This window comes from Merops nubicus, unplaced genomic scaffold, assembly GCF_000691845.1.
Source record: "Merops nubicus isolate BGI_N331 unplaced genomic scaffold, ASM69184v1 scaffold3677, whole genome shotgun sequence".
Lineage (NCBI taxonomy): Eukaryota > Metazoa > Chordata > Aves > Coraciiformes > Meropidae > Merops > Merops nubicus.
This window is the reverse complement of record NW_008622717.1, coordinates 24,112-38,623: the sequence shown is the minus strand read 5'-3', so window position 1 is coordinate 38,623 and position 14,512 is coordinate 24,112. Positions and strand designations below refer to the sequence as shown.

The following is a 14,512-nucleotide window of genomic DNA, read 5'->3' as shown; positions in this document are numbered from 1 at the left end:
CAGGCCTGAAAGGAGAAGTTGGTGTGCCAGGCTTGACAGGTATTCATGCCACTGGTGCTCTGCCTGCATGACTTCTCACACCCTAAAGCCCACAGAGGAAGGGAGGGGGAGCTTACCATGGGCTTTGGGGGGGCTGGTGAACTCTGTAGAGCTCTTTTCTGTTCATCAGAATTCATCTTTTCTCTACTGAAATGAGGATGTGCTGTGGTGGCTCTTAACTGGAAATCCAGTTCCAGCAGTAAACCTCAATCACATCCAACTCCAGCCAACTTTTCTATGTCATTTTTTTGCCATTGATGACAAAAGGAGCAATACAGGCTCCATTTTGGATGGAGCTCAGCCAACTTTTCTATGTCATTTTTTTGCCACTGATGACAAAAGGAGCAATATCAGGCTCCATTTTGGATGGAGCGCACACTTGAATGTCTGTGTCTAATTCCACACAATTTGGGGAGGACTTTTAAAAACAAATTTAATGATGGTTTGGCCAGCTTGCTTCTCCCAGATTATGCAAGCACCTTGACTAGAAGAATGCCTTTATGTAGCAAGACCATTCAGTGGCCAAATTCACATTATTCATGTTGGCTTAGGGTCATAGAGAGATTATTAAAAGAATGTGCTGGTTTTGTGGTTTTCCAGGCATAAGAGGAAGTGCAGGACCAAAAGGTGAAGGAGGTGAACCCGGGTTACCTGGCATTGAAGGCCTCAAGGGCACACAGGGTGTCCCTGGCTCTGTGGGACAGAAAGGTAAAACATTCTTTTTGATGCCCCAAAGAATAAAACTGTTGGAAAAGAGAAGGAAAAAAATCATTTTTCCTTCCAAAGAAAGTCATGAAGTCTTTTAATACATTGATCATCCTGTAAGCTGGTAAAGAGCAGTGAAAAGGATGTGGACCTCCTGGTAGAACTCACCAAGATGAAATGCCAAAAGCATAACTCTGCTTCATACCAATTTTGTCTTTTTTTATAGTGATCATGGGTCCAATCAAAGCATCATTTCACTGGCATGCTCAGGTTTCCTAGTGCTGTCTCAATGCCACAAGCAGGTGGGGTTTTGGGTGCTTTTTTCTGCCATAGATGAAGTATCCCCCAGGACCCAGTTACTGAGGAGCCTTTGGAGCCAACAGGCTCGTTGGCAAACTGTAGAAGAGCTCTGGGGAACCAGAGTCAGGCTCAGCTCTGACTGACTCCTGAACTTGGGGCTTAAGAATGTGAGTTGTGTTGCAAGGAGGATCATGAAAATCCTCTTCCAAAACAGTTGCTCCACATTTCTCACCTCATTAGAGATGCCAGACAAGACTGAAGCACTTTCAGCAGGTGCCGCAGCAGGAAACAGTCCTTGTCCAGCAAAACAGAGGCAGCAGAAGGTGCACACAAAGAAAATTGCTGACTGCAACTTGCAATAGTTCTTATTTTAAATCTTCTAAACTGTGTTTCTGGGCTTGTCAGAGACTTGGGAGCTGGTAATGAATTGTTCTGTTACACTTTGCCTCTCCTGCCTGTGCCCTCTGAAGTTTTCCTCCCTCTGGGATGAGTGCTGCAGTGTCACACAGGGACTTCAGGAGTGGACAGCCCTAATTTTGCTCCCTGGGAGAATGAGGGTAGCACATTGTTGGGTTTGAGGGCCCTCATGAGCAATGATCCACCCTTGTCGTGCAGGTCTGCCAGGACTGGTTGGCCCTCCAGGGCAGCAGGGAAGCCCTGGGACACCTGGATTTCAAGGTGAAAAGGGAACTCCTGGCTGGCCAGGCTTACCAGGACAAGCAGGTATTGATGCACCCCCTTCTGTTCAGTCATTCCCATGTGAGCACTTGCTGTCTTTGCTTTGGGGTGAAGAAGAAGAAGAAGAAAAGGGGCTTCCTGCAGCTCAGAGTGCCAGAGTTCCCTCTCATAAACATTTATCCCCCATAAAGTCCAGGTGAGTTAACAAAGACCCACGTGGCTGCCTCCTGATTTATGGTTTCTGAAGGACTGGTGTCTACTGAGGTCCCTTCAACTGCTGATGACTCCCATCAAACAGGAGTGTATTTGTCAAGAAATGTTTTCATTTGTCATGACAGCTGAAAAAAAAGCTATTTAAAATAAAGCCAGAGTAGAGATTGATTCAAATATTAAGATATAACAATAGATAGCAAAGTTTACTCGTCCTACATCATCACCAAAAGCTGCAAAATGCTCCAATGTCTGGTTTTCAGGATAAATTACTTATGATTCAGACAGAATTCTGCTCTGAAAACACAGGTGGCAGCTGAAAGTGAAGCAGTTTGTCTCACAGGATGCAGCATCTCTCTGGTTGCCACCTAATTCTTTAATGGAGTTAGGAAGCAGATTGTTTTTCTACAGTACAGCCAGAAATCACCCTATTTCTAGTAAAAATTCATCTCTCTGAACCAGCATCAGATCTAAGGGGATACAGTTATGAAGGCTGAATTATAGACAGTGAAGAGGGACAGAATTTAATGTTCTGAAGGTTGAACTGTCCTCCAGAGCTCTGGCCATTGATGGCAGATACCTGTCTGGCTTCAACACCATGCTGGTCAAAAGAGATGGGAGGAATTTTAACTGCAGCAGCAGCAGCTCTCAGATGTTTTGTTGGTTCTTTTAAAATGGCACAGAGGGAATTTCTCCTGAAGAGAGCTTCATTATAATCCCATTTAGAACCTACAGTTATGTGATGATTGTGTTGGTTTGAGGATTTTTGGAAAACTCTGTGGTTATTAACCAAATTGTGGCAGCAAGACTGCAACTAATGGAATGCTACAAGACAGATCAGAGATACTTAAAACTATAAATTAGTCTTAGAGTGAGTTTATTGGATTGTAACAAAGTTTTCCAACCACAAACCCACGGTGTAGTGTTATTGTAATGAATTAATCTGTAGATAACACAGAAGATTTCAACTCAGAATAGTATTTATTCAACATTTGAGCTTCTTTGTCTAACAACATGCACAGACTCCCAGAAACTGTGCTGCTAATGATGGATGTCATCCTAAAACAGGCTTGCCTGGCCTAAGAGGGATCAGTGGACTGCATGGCTTACCTGGCACCAAGGGCTTACCAGGATCTCCAGGTGGGTGAGGTCCTGCCTGCCCCTGGGCACAACCTCCTGCTGGCTCCCAGTTTTCCCCATGAAGAGCCATGATCTCAAGGGGCTGTTACAGAATCATGTCTCTAGTCAAGCCACATGCTCTATACATCATCTGTAGGGTGTTGCTCTGGTGTTACAGGCAGAAAGAGTTCAGCTTTCCTCTTCATTTCTGACCATCTCCACCACAGGTCCAGATGGCTACGGCTCTGCAGGTCTGCCAGGTGCTGTGGGGGACAGAGGAGAACCAGGAGAGCCCAGCAGGGTGGAAGGCAGCCGAGGGCCTCCAGGCCAGAAGGGGGACAGAGGTGTTCCAGGTTTGTGTTCCAGAGAGTGGGAGCCACTCGTGGCACGTTACAGATGATGTCCCAGGCTGCAGCACAGTGCAGGCAGCTGTACAGAGCTCCTGCTGGGGGCAAGGTCACTGCTGGGAGCTGTGCTGCAGCACACCAGCCCTTGCTCAGCCTGGGTCCTGCCCCATGGCAGCAGCTCTTGGAGCATCCCTGAGCTCAGCACTGAGCAAATCCCAGAGGCTGCTCTCAGCTGTCAGCTCCCAAAATAGCCTTAATGAACCAGAGGCTATGGCTTCTCTTGCTTTCTTTCTTTTTTGTTGCAAAGCCATCAGTGTTTCTCCTGAAAGCCTCCCTCTGTCCATCCATGTGTGATTGTCCCACAGATCCCCCCCCTCCTGGTCTCTGTTCCCATGCACAGGGCTTCACTTGCACCATCACCCCTCCTGCAAGGCAGGGGTGCAACCTTCCAACTCAAACCCACCTCTCAGCAGGCTGCTCCTAGGGGTTTGTGGCAACTTAGAAGAATGCTCTGTCATTGGTGGGCCAGATTTGGGGTCATTTAACACTTTTCATCTATAGAGAACTTCTTGGATTCAAACTTTTAGTTTTAACTGACCCCAGGAAAACCCTGAGTATCTGTGGCCCCTGATTCTGCAGCACACAGGAGAACTAAGCTGCTTTCCTGTCTGCTTCCATATACCTGGGATATTTTAAGTATTATTTCCTATCTTGCAATAATATTTTCCCTGGCAGACAGAAGATTATTAGCATTCCAAACAGTGAGATGTCATGAGCTATCCAGAGAGCTTTGGCACAGAACTAGTATGTGCTTCTCCTAAGAAAAACCTCCACAACATCACCTGAAAAAAACAGAACAAAGCTCAGTGGGAACTGAGGGTGGTTTTTTATTTTGAAAATCCCATTCTTTATACTTTCACTAAGTATAAAGCACCTTAGAATTGCAATCATGCATTTTCCTTGCAGTACCTGATGATTTCTCCTTTTCCTTTCAGGAGTTCAAGGACCTTTTGGCATTCCTAGCCAGGATGGATTTCCAGGGCCTCCTGGGATTTCAAATATATCAGGATATCCTGGTGATAAAGGCTCCCCAGGTCTGGATGGAGTGCCAGGTAATTCAGGCCTTGATCCCCTCAGACAACAATAAAACATTAAATACAAGTGAGTGCCCTCAGACAACAACAGCAGATGAAGTGCTGGGTTGGCAACAGCACTTGTTGTTATTTCTGTCTTGATTCAGTAAAATATTCCTCTTAAACACTAAAGTGCATGAATAATTGTTGGGCAGAACTAAATGGTGCAGGTGATGATAGGGGCCAAAGCCAAAGGCAGTTCCTCCAGGCTGTTCTGCTGCAAAGGTTTGATTTTTGTGCAGATAACAGATTTAATAATCCAGAATCCTCCTGAACACCTTTCAGAAGCATTATTCTGATTTACTGCTTTCAAATCTGAGGGCTGTGGCAGACTCATAAGTCTAGAGAATATTTTCTTAACCATTTACCAAGAAATTTACCATGCAGACTGAGCTATATGGGGAAGCATTGGCTCTTCTCTCTGAAAGTCCATGCTGGGAGCCTGCCTCTCTCACAAATCAGATCCCCCCCATGGGTCTCTACATTTACACCTGATGCTTATTGAGCTGCACAATCATTTCAGGCTGTAGTGCCACTGAAAAGAGCTTGCAGCAGAAGTTGCAGGTGTCTCCCTCTCATCTCCATGTGGGAATTTTAATGTCAACTTAGCAAAAACCAGGCAAACCAGCTGAAAACCACCCACGTGCCCACGTTTCCCAGTGGCAAGGGAAAGTGAGCTGGCTTCTAACTCTGTGTAGTGATCCCAGCTAGGCAGACATGGGATTAAAAAGTAAAAATAGAAGCAGTCAGGGAAGTGGGAAGAGGACCAGCAGCTCCTGGCCAGAACAGTGAGCCAGGCATGGCTCACCCAGACTCTGCCACGTGCAGCTTGCTTTCCTCTCCACGTGCCAGCCAGCAGGCAGCACCAGAGATGCCCTGCTCAATACCTGAGTGAATAAATCCCTCTCTCCAGGGAAACAAGGTCCAAATATCCTCTTTAGGCAGCAGAGGTAACCAAGGAGAACCCTGAGAGGTTTGGCTTCAGGCAATATGTAACTCTGGGAACAGCAGCTGTTCCCATAACTCCCACGCCAGCCTGCAGGAGCTGTGGGTGTGCAGATGTTCAGCTGAAGCTCTAAGATAGAGGGAACAGTGAGTCCTTGGCTTACTGACCACCTGGCCCTCAGTCAGGCACTCCCTGCTCTCTCATTTCTCTCCAGTAACGTGGAGATTTTGGGGATGAAGCAGGGAGGCACGTCGTGAAGTGGGGCTGGGAAAGGAACAGCTCCTGGAAGGCACCCCACTGCTGCTGGAACCTTGCATGAGAGGACACTCTGCTCTCTGGGAGCTTCCTGCTCTGGTTCCTCTGCCACTGCAGCAGCAGGGTGTGCCAGACTGAGAGCAGGAGTGCTGAAGAAGCCTATTTTATTTCCTTAAATTAAGGAAATAAAACCTAATGGGATACAATTAGATAGTAAATTAGATAGTACTGGTTTCTTTTTTTTTCTCCTGTGCCCAGGTCTTAAGGAGTGCTGAAGAAGCCTATTTTATTTCCTTAAATTAAGGAAATAAAACCTAATGGGATACAATTAGTGCTGTTTTTTTTATTCCTGTGCCCGGGTCTTAAGTACAAACAGGTTACAAGCTCTCTGTGTTCTCAACAGGCTATCCAGGACTACAGGGGCAGCCTGGAGCTGCAGCTCCACCAGGAAGCAAAGGAGAAAGTGGACAAATAGGTTTGAGTGGAGAGATTGGCCCAAAAGGAAGCAGAGGTGATCCTGGATTACCAGGGAGACCTGGAGCTCCTGGGTTCCCTGGACCAAAAGGTGAGGATGGGAAGAGCTGACCTTGGGAACCTCCTAAGCTGTGGCAGCTTCAGGAACAAGACTTGTGCACTCCCTTGCCTGTGCTGGAAAGCAATAATGGACCTGTCCTTCTGCATGACAGGTCCCAGGGGTGAACAAGGTGTCATTGGCTTCATGGGCACAGTTGGCATCCCAGGGGATTTGGGACCTATTGGACCCAAGGGGGACAGAGGAGTAACTGGTGAGTAAGTGCACGTGGATGTATCAGTCTAGAATTCTAAACTGCCTACTCTGCAGCTCCACAGAGGTGACCTAACTAGCCCTGCTTTGAGCAGGAGACTGGGCTAGGTGACCCCCTGAGTCCTCTCCAACCCACATCACCCTGTGCCCCCTGGCAAATTCCAGTGGGCAAACCCCTGGCTGTAACATTGGTAGTCCACACTTTGCCTTTATAAGTTTATTTTGGATGAGAACTTCACAACCAGAGCCACTTTTGAGGTGAAAAAGAAGGAAGAATTCCTGATCTAAACTACTCCTCCAGAGCAGGCACACTGGATATTTAGAAATATCCTTAAAATCCTTCCCTCCATCCATACCACTGTGTATTTTTGTCTCCTGAAGCCCACCAAAAGATGGTGCTGCACTTCAGAGAGCTGTTGGCCACTTAGGGGGAACTTCCCAGCTTCCTGTGTCATGACTGATGCTACTGCTCCCTCATTTATTTCCATCTGCTTGTTTGTGTGCTGGCCAGAAGAAGACAATCCCCATACTCCCAATAAAATAGAGGCAGTGAGCTGCAGACCACAGTCTGTCCCTCACATATGCAGCCAAGAAACAACAATGGACCTGTGGCTGAAAGCACATTGAGGAAAATACAGGTTTATTTTAATCAAACCATCTCACCTTGCTTCTCATCACAGGCTTTCAGGGCCCTCCAGGCTCTCCTGGGCTGCCCCCTCTTCCTCCAAGGCTGGTTGCTGAGCAAGGTTCACCAGGTCCTCGTGGAAATATAGGCCCTCAAGGAAGCCCAGGAGATACAGGACCTCAGGGCCCACCAGGAGATCCAGGTAGGAGTCACGCTCAGAGTGAATGCTCAGTTCACCCTGGGCAGGGTGAGGCCACCAGAGCACTGCCTGGGCTCTCTTCTACTTGAAATTCTGTAAAGGAGAGTCAAATTTTGATCTTCCAAAGCCAGGGCTTGGCTTTGCTCCTCCTCCTGGCCTTCAGAACATAAGCAAAACAGGAGACAACTCCACCAACAGTCACATAGCCAAGGCAACATCAGATATGGGTCAATCAAGACTAAGCATCTTGGTGGCCATGTGCCCCTCTGGTGGGCATGCTGCCAGCCCAGGGGGTGCAGCACCAGAGGGGTGTGGGCCCAGAGCAGTGCACCTCTTGCCACCAGCCTCATCAGAGCTGTGTGGTGGTGGCCAGAGGGAAAAATTTGGGTTATGGGGCTGAGGTACTCTTGATCCCAGCCCCTTTTCCAGTGAAGCCCAAGCTCTTTGCCTGGAAAAACACTTTACACTTTAGTGTAAAGTGGAAAATGGGGCAGATAGGACCAAAATTAGGCAAGCAGAGCACGTTACCCACGTGGGTAGGATGTTGTTGGTGTCTCTCCAGTCACTGTGCTTCTAATCCCTGTTGGTGCAAGGTTTCAGAGGCTCCCCTGGAGAGCCAGGAGTCCCAGGCAGGGGTGGCATTCCAGCTCCTCCTGGCTCCAGAGGTGAACAAGGGGCAGCAGGTTTCCAGGGTCCCGTGGGATTTGAAGGTAAGAGACAACACTTCTTCCCTCTTCTCTGTTTCACTGCCATAAATTGGTCTGTAGTTCCATCACTGCATGGGGAGGAGAGAGAAAGCTCCTGTCCTCACAGCTCCTTCACAAGGGACAGCTAACTTTTAACAGAGTCACCTCAAATCAGTGTTTTCAGGATAAGTTTTGATGGGTCTAGATGTCAGGCCCACTCAGGAGTGAGTTTGTTTTGATCTGAGTGTGGTTTTCTATAGGTTCCCTCTGAAATATTTCAGCCCACTGTTTTGCTGTTATATTTGTGGAGGTGAATGGTTGGGTAGGTGACAGAAGGGACTATCTTTGTAAAAGAAATACCCTCACTGAAAGAGCAGAATTATTTCTGTCTGAGCTAAGTACACAGAGAAAAAAGGTATTTGCAGAATGTGGTTTTAACCATAACATGATTTTGGTTTTAACCCTGTTTTAACCAAAACCATTGGTTAATCATGGACTGAAGAAAACCTTTTAAAGGAAACATATTCTCATCTATATTGTACAAACTCTGCCCAAACTCATCAGAACTCTGCGTGTGACTTCCCTTGGCTCTGGAAGTGGAAACCAGGGAGCCTGACCCAGCGCTTGAGAAGCAACTGCTGTAACCCCAGAGCTCCAGCTCTTCTGCCAGTGACTCAGCTTAAACTGCACGACGCCTCCTCTTGGGATTTCCTCCCTTTTGTGGGAGCCCCAGCTAAGCTTGTGTGATCTCTCCCCAGGTCAGCCAGGCCGCCCCGGGAGCCCCGGGCTGCCAGGGATGCCGGGTCGCAGCGTGAGCATGGGCTACCTGCTGGTGAAGCACAGCCAGTCTGACCAGGAGCCCATGTGCCCCGTGGGCATGAACAAACTCTGGAGTGGATACAGCCTGCTGTACTTTGAAGGACAAGAGAAAGCACACAACCAGGATCTAGGTGGGTGCAGGTCTTTCTGGCCTCAGTGCCGTCCCTCTGGCTGAAAACGGCGACCGAAAAAGAGGAGAGGGAACGTGGAGGAAGCTGAGACTGCAGCAAACAGGGCTAGGAATGAGGAGGAAAACTCTGTCTGCACAGAGAGAGAGCTCCTGTGAGTCCTGTGGAGCCAGGGAGACATTCTAGACCTTGGGTTTTCACTGAAAAAAATGCCTTGTCTTCTCTCAGAACCGTTGCCACCTTTTCTCCTCCTTTTTTTTTCCCCTACCAGGGCTGGCTGGCTCCTGCTTGGCTCGTTTTAGCACCATGCCATTCCTCTACTGTAACCCGGGGGACATCTGCTACTATGCCAGTCGAAATGATAAATCCTACTGGCTCTCAACCACGGCCCCTCTGCCCATGATGCCCGTGGCAGAGGAGGACATCAAGCCCTACATCAGCCGCTGCTCCGTGTGCGAGGCCCCCGCCGTGGCCATCGCCGTCCACAGCCAGGAAGCCTCCATCCCTCACTGCCCCGAGGGCTGGCGCAGCCTGTGGATTGGCTACTCCTTCCTCATGGTATTTCTTCTCCCTTCCGTGTGGCACTGGGGGTTTTCAGTTCAGGTTTTTAGGGGCTTAGGAAGGCTGCTCTGGTTTTGAGGCGGCGGCGCCAAAACCGCGCGTCGTCCTAGGAGGGGCTCCGAAATTGGTGTCTAGGAAGCAGAGGAGGAGAAGGAGAGTTTCTGTGAGCTGCAGAGAAAATTGCTTCTTGTCAGAGGAGCACCTGGAGTCCTTATTTTATGTATAAAAATAGAGCTCTGGAGCAGAACACGTACAGTTGGGTTAACAATGGCATTGCAGTGAGGTGCAGCAGTAGCCTGCAGGGCATTTTCACAGCTAAAGAGGGGAGTTACCTGTGTCCATCACTTTTAAGAAGCTAATCTAGAGAGAAAAAAATACACAATACTTCTCCCCCTTCTTTTGGAAACGTAAAAATCATTGATGTTTGTGTGAAGATTTAGAAGACAAAGTCTTTCAGCTAGTCTGGGAAGGGAGACAGCCTCCTGTTGCTTTTAAAATCAAGCTTTAGTGTTGGCAAGCAACAGTCAAACTTACCTACAAACTGTTTGTTTGCTGAAAGCCAAAAGCTTCTTTTTTTTATTCCAGAAAATAAGGTAAAGAGAAATCTGATATTTAGTTACAGAAAAAAAGAAGGGAAAAAAAAAACCACAAATTTTTTTGAGAGGGGAGGTCAAATTTTTGCCCAGCCTTATATTTGACCTTTGCTTCTGTAAAAAGACCCGATACCAATCTCATGGTTCCTTCACAAGGATTCCAGGGATGAATTAAATGTTTGCAGAGCCCTGTGTAAACACTGAGCAGTGTTACCAGGAAAAGTTGTCACCTTCACAAGGAGCTTTTGCCAGGACCACGTTTGCCAGCAGCAGGGAGAGTTCACCCTTTCCCAAGTGAAGGGTTTGGTGTGCATGTTCTGGCTTCTGGGGCATCTCCAGGAGTGCAGCACACTTGTGGTTATCTCACAGCACATCTTGGTTTCATTCCTTGGCTTAGATTGGTCACCTCCTTCCCCTGAGTGAGGCACATCCTGGGAGTCCTCGTGGCCTCCTGCCCAGCCACAGGAGTCAGGAGGATCTCACGTGGCAAGGACACTCCCTTGGCGTGTGTCCTGCAGAGGCAGAGTGGCAGAAACACTGTGGAAGGACAAAAAGGCCACGGCCAGGACAAGAAGAGAGATTGCAGGCAGAGAGTTGGAGCTTGTACACCAGGTGTAGGAATGAGAGGGCTCATCCTGAGGCTGCCAAGCAGGTCTGCTCCTAATCCAGGGGTTAAACACCACGTTCAATTTACTCCAGCTGCAAAGGCCTCGAAGTTATTGCTAGATGAGGCTGTTTCTTACCCATTTTGTTCTTGTAGAGGGCTGCTGTGGGTTCACTCCTGGAGTCCACAGCTGACCAGCCAGCCCCAGCTTGCACTGCTGGAGCATGGGGCTTATTAAAACACAGACAGGCAAACACAGGGGCTGTGCCTGGATCCCTCCCTACGGCCACAAAACTATTCAGCAACTTTAAATCCTTCCGTTTTTAACAGAAAATTAAACAGCTTCCCTTCAAACTGCAGCTGTACAGCTCTCAGAGAGGAAATTGCTGGTTTGTTAGTGATGCCTTTGACAGAGGGAAAGTCACATTCAGCTCATGACCACGGGGTGTGTCCTGGTTGACAGCTGAGTGGTGTAAAAATCCCTGATTTTGGTGTAATTTGCTGTCAGAGAATATGCCACAGAGGGCAACAGTTATTTCTGCAGGAGCTCATGACGTTTGCAGAGTGCTCCTCGTGTGCAATGCAAAGACAGGCTGCAAAATTAGGGGAATTTGAGTTAGATATTGGGTGGAAAGTTCTCCTCAGTGAAGGTAACAGGGGAACAAGTTGCCCAGAGGGGCTGTGGGAACTCCATCCTTGGAGGCATCAACTCCAGAGTGCCCTGGAGCCAGGGAAACAACTGTGGAGTGTGCCCTGCTTGAAGTGAGCTTCAGGGGACCCTTCCCACCTAAGATTCTCCAGCTCTAGGACTTCCAACAGTGAAAATCTTGCCTGTAGAAAAGAGGTGAGAAGGTTTTAAAGTAGCATTGACACATGAGCTAAAGCCTTGCCAAGCCCTCAAGCCTTATATAGCTGCAGGAGGAGCCAACTTTCTGCTCTGGAGCTAAGAATTGGGACCAATTCTAGTGGGTTTTCTCTGTCCTCCCCTGTGTAAGGACCCTGACTACTAACCCTGACCCCCTTTCTCTCTCTCAGCACACTGCTGCTGGGGATGAAGGTGGAGGACAGTCCCTGGTTTCTCCTGGGAGCTGCCTGGAAGATTTCAGGGCGACTCCTTTCATCGAATGCAACGGTGCCCGTGGAACCTGTCACTACTTTGCCAATAAATACAGCTTCTGGCTCACCACCATCGACCAGCCCTTCCAGAGCAAGCCCTCAGCTGACACACTCAAGGCAGGACTCATCCGAAGCCACATCAGCAGATGCCAAGTCTGCATGAAAAACCTGTAGGGGGAATCTTTCACTCTCTAAGGAATTCGCTTGGCAAAGTTCTGACACAGGGAAACCTATTTGAAGAAATCATGTTGGTGCTTTTTTTTTAACTTATTACCTCAAAAAGCTGAATGAAAAATGAATTTTTTAAAGGGTCTGTCAAAGCACATTGAAGTGTAACACAAGTCTTAACACAAATCTAGTGCTGGGTTCTACTCTTTATATACATTTTTTTGCTAGTCTAACATTAAGTCCTTTGCCCAATTATACAAATACTCACAGCTTTGAAACACCAAAAAAAAACCCCTTCAGTAATAAATGATTACTTTGGTCAGATAACCACTCCATTTACTTTAAGAGAATATATATAGATCTCTCTCTTCTGTTTTACTCTATTTGTCATGAACACTAACAGCTGCACTTGCCTGAATTAACACAGGGTGGTCAAAGTGCTAAAACCTTTGCAAAGGGCTGAAAAAAAAGCCTCACTTTGGTCTTAGCATTTCATTTCAGACACACCCAGAACAGTCATTTTCATTATATTGGTTTTTTTGAAGCCTCACCATGCTTTAGCACTTAACCACTGGCAAGAGGAGAGAAGCCCAGAGGCCTCCCAGAAATCATGACCACAGAATTTACTCTTTGCACAGTCTCATCACACACCTGAATGCCTAAAACTGAAACCAAAGAGCCTTCTAGAGCAACAACAGTTGATTTTTTTCAACGGTTCACCTCACTCCTGCTTCAGGTGCTTCTTGGCTTTTGGAAGGACATTCCATCCTCACTGTATCAGAAATAAAACCTGGTTTTTCTACACCTCTCTCTGCTGATGATTTCCATTTTGTCAGTGGTGGTTTTTCTACCCAGGCTGCTCCCTTCAGGGGACTCTGGGTGCCCCTGAGGAGTTAGAAAAGCACAGCTAGAGAGCTCTGTCCACTGCAACCCAAACTCTTCAGCCAGGAATTCACTCGTTCACTTCCTGGCACTTAAAAAGATCCAAGGGAGAAGTGATGTTTCTAAAATTGCTTAAGCTGAACGACTGAAATAGTATCTCAGCTGTTGGTAGGAAGAACAATTTAAGCCAATAAATTGTGATGCTGCAGATAAAAGCTCTATAGTGTTCAGGAAAGCAGAATTAAGCAAATATGATAAGTGTGACCTCTGAAAAAAACCCAATATATATAAAATATAATATATAAAATGTATTTTCTTTGCTAGCACACTGTCTGACCTGTATTAGTTCTTCATAAAATTAAGATACATCCTTAAACAGAGAAATCCCTGGGCTTGAAATGAGCTCTCTGGCCGTGCTGTGCCTCTGAAAGGCAGCCCCCAAATAAGCTAATCACTTTTTTTAGCTAAATAAAACACTTGGGATTTAAAACACTGCAGTTCACATGAACTTTAGCACATAGTTCTGCCTCTGACAGCTGCTCTGCCTCAGTTCTCTCTTCAGGAGTTTGCTGAGGGCAGCCCTGGCACAGCCCCGAGCTGCACACGCAGGCAAGGGGCAGGAAAAGACAAACCAACCACGAAACCCCCAGGAGGTGCCAGGGAAACCCGTGTGCTTCCTGCACATCATGTGCTGGAGGTGTGGATTCCCAGCTGGGGTGCTCCAAAACCTGGGGAATCGCTGCTGGAGAAGGGGAGGGAGCTTGGGAACACGTGGAGGACTTGGAGGAGCCACCAGATTTCAGGTGGTGAGCTAGCCCAGGTCCCAGCGTGGAGGGGACTGACTCAAACTGGCTCTTAGCTGAGGATTTACCTCCTCTCCTGTGAAGATTTACCTCCTCTCCTCTGAAGAATTACCTCCTCTCCTCTGAAGAATTACCTCCTCTCCTCTGAAGAATTACCTCCTCTCCTCTGAAGATGTGCTTGAGAGAGCTGGGTTGTTCCACCTGGAGAAGATGAGGCTCCAAGGAGACCTTCTTGCAGCCTTTCAATATAGAGAGAGATTATAAGATGAAGGAGAAACTTTTTATCCAGGCCTGTACTGACAGGACAAGGGGCAGGGGTTTTAAACTGAGAGCAGGCTTGGAGAGGAGGAGGAGATTTGTTGCAGTGAGGATGGTGAGCACTGGAACGTGTTCCCCAGAGATGCTGTGGGTGCATCTCTGAGTTCCAGTGCTCCAGCTTAGGCTGTAAAAAAACATCCAAGTGTTTTGCCTGGGGGTGACCAAGTCAAAGGTTTTGCTTGACCCCTGCACGTTGCCTGTTGGAACACACGCTGCAGTACAGCACTCTGCTGAGCCTGGAGAAGGTAAATGAGATGATAATCACCTCTGTAGGTTAATTAGTGCAGCAGCACAGCAGCACAGACACAGTAAAATCAACACAGTGACACCAGTCGATTCCAGCTCTTTCCTCAGGGTCTATCCAGCAGCTCAGCCAAGTCCCTTTACACCCTGCATGACTGGGCTGCTGGAAAATGATCAAATGGCCAAATGGCAAGCAGTGATCCTGACCCTGGGCCAGGAGGTGTTAGACTGCTGCCAGAAGAGAGGCTGGG

General features: G+C 47.7%; 1 protein-coding gene across 1 annotated transcript in view; it reads left to right on the top strand.

Moving 5' to 3' along the window:
• COL4A2 (collagen, type IV, alpha 2) overlaps positions 1–12,021 on the top strand; it is a gene marked incomplete at its 5' end in the record, with an annotated part of 40,236 nt that extends 28,215 nt beyond the window's left edge. The window contains 13 exon segments of the mRNA XM_008944894.1: positions 1–39; positions 640–747; positions 1,660–1,767; positions 3,001–3,072; positions 3,279–3,404; positions 4,394–4,510; positions 6,136–6,297; positions 6,419–6,517; positions 7,197–7,343; positions 7,934–8,050; positions 8,785–8,976; positions 9,245–9,531; positions 11,767–12,021. The exon segment at positions 1–39 is cut by the window's left edge and continues 10 nt beyond it. Of these exon segments, the coding sequence (XP_008943142.1) occupies positions 1–39; positions 640–747; positions 1,660–1,767; positions 3,001–3,072; positions 3,279–3,404; positions 4,394–4,510; positions 6,136–6,297; positions 6,419–6,517; positions 7,197–7,343; positions 7,934–8,050; positions 8,785–8,976; positions 9,245–9,531; positions 11,767–12,021 (1,829 nt within the window).
• Positions 12,022–14,512: the final 2,491 nt, after the last annotated feature.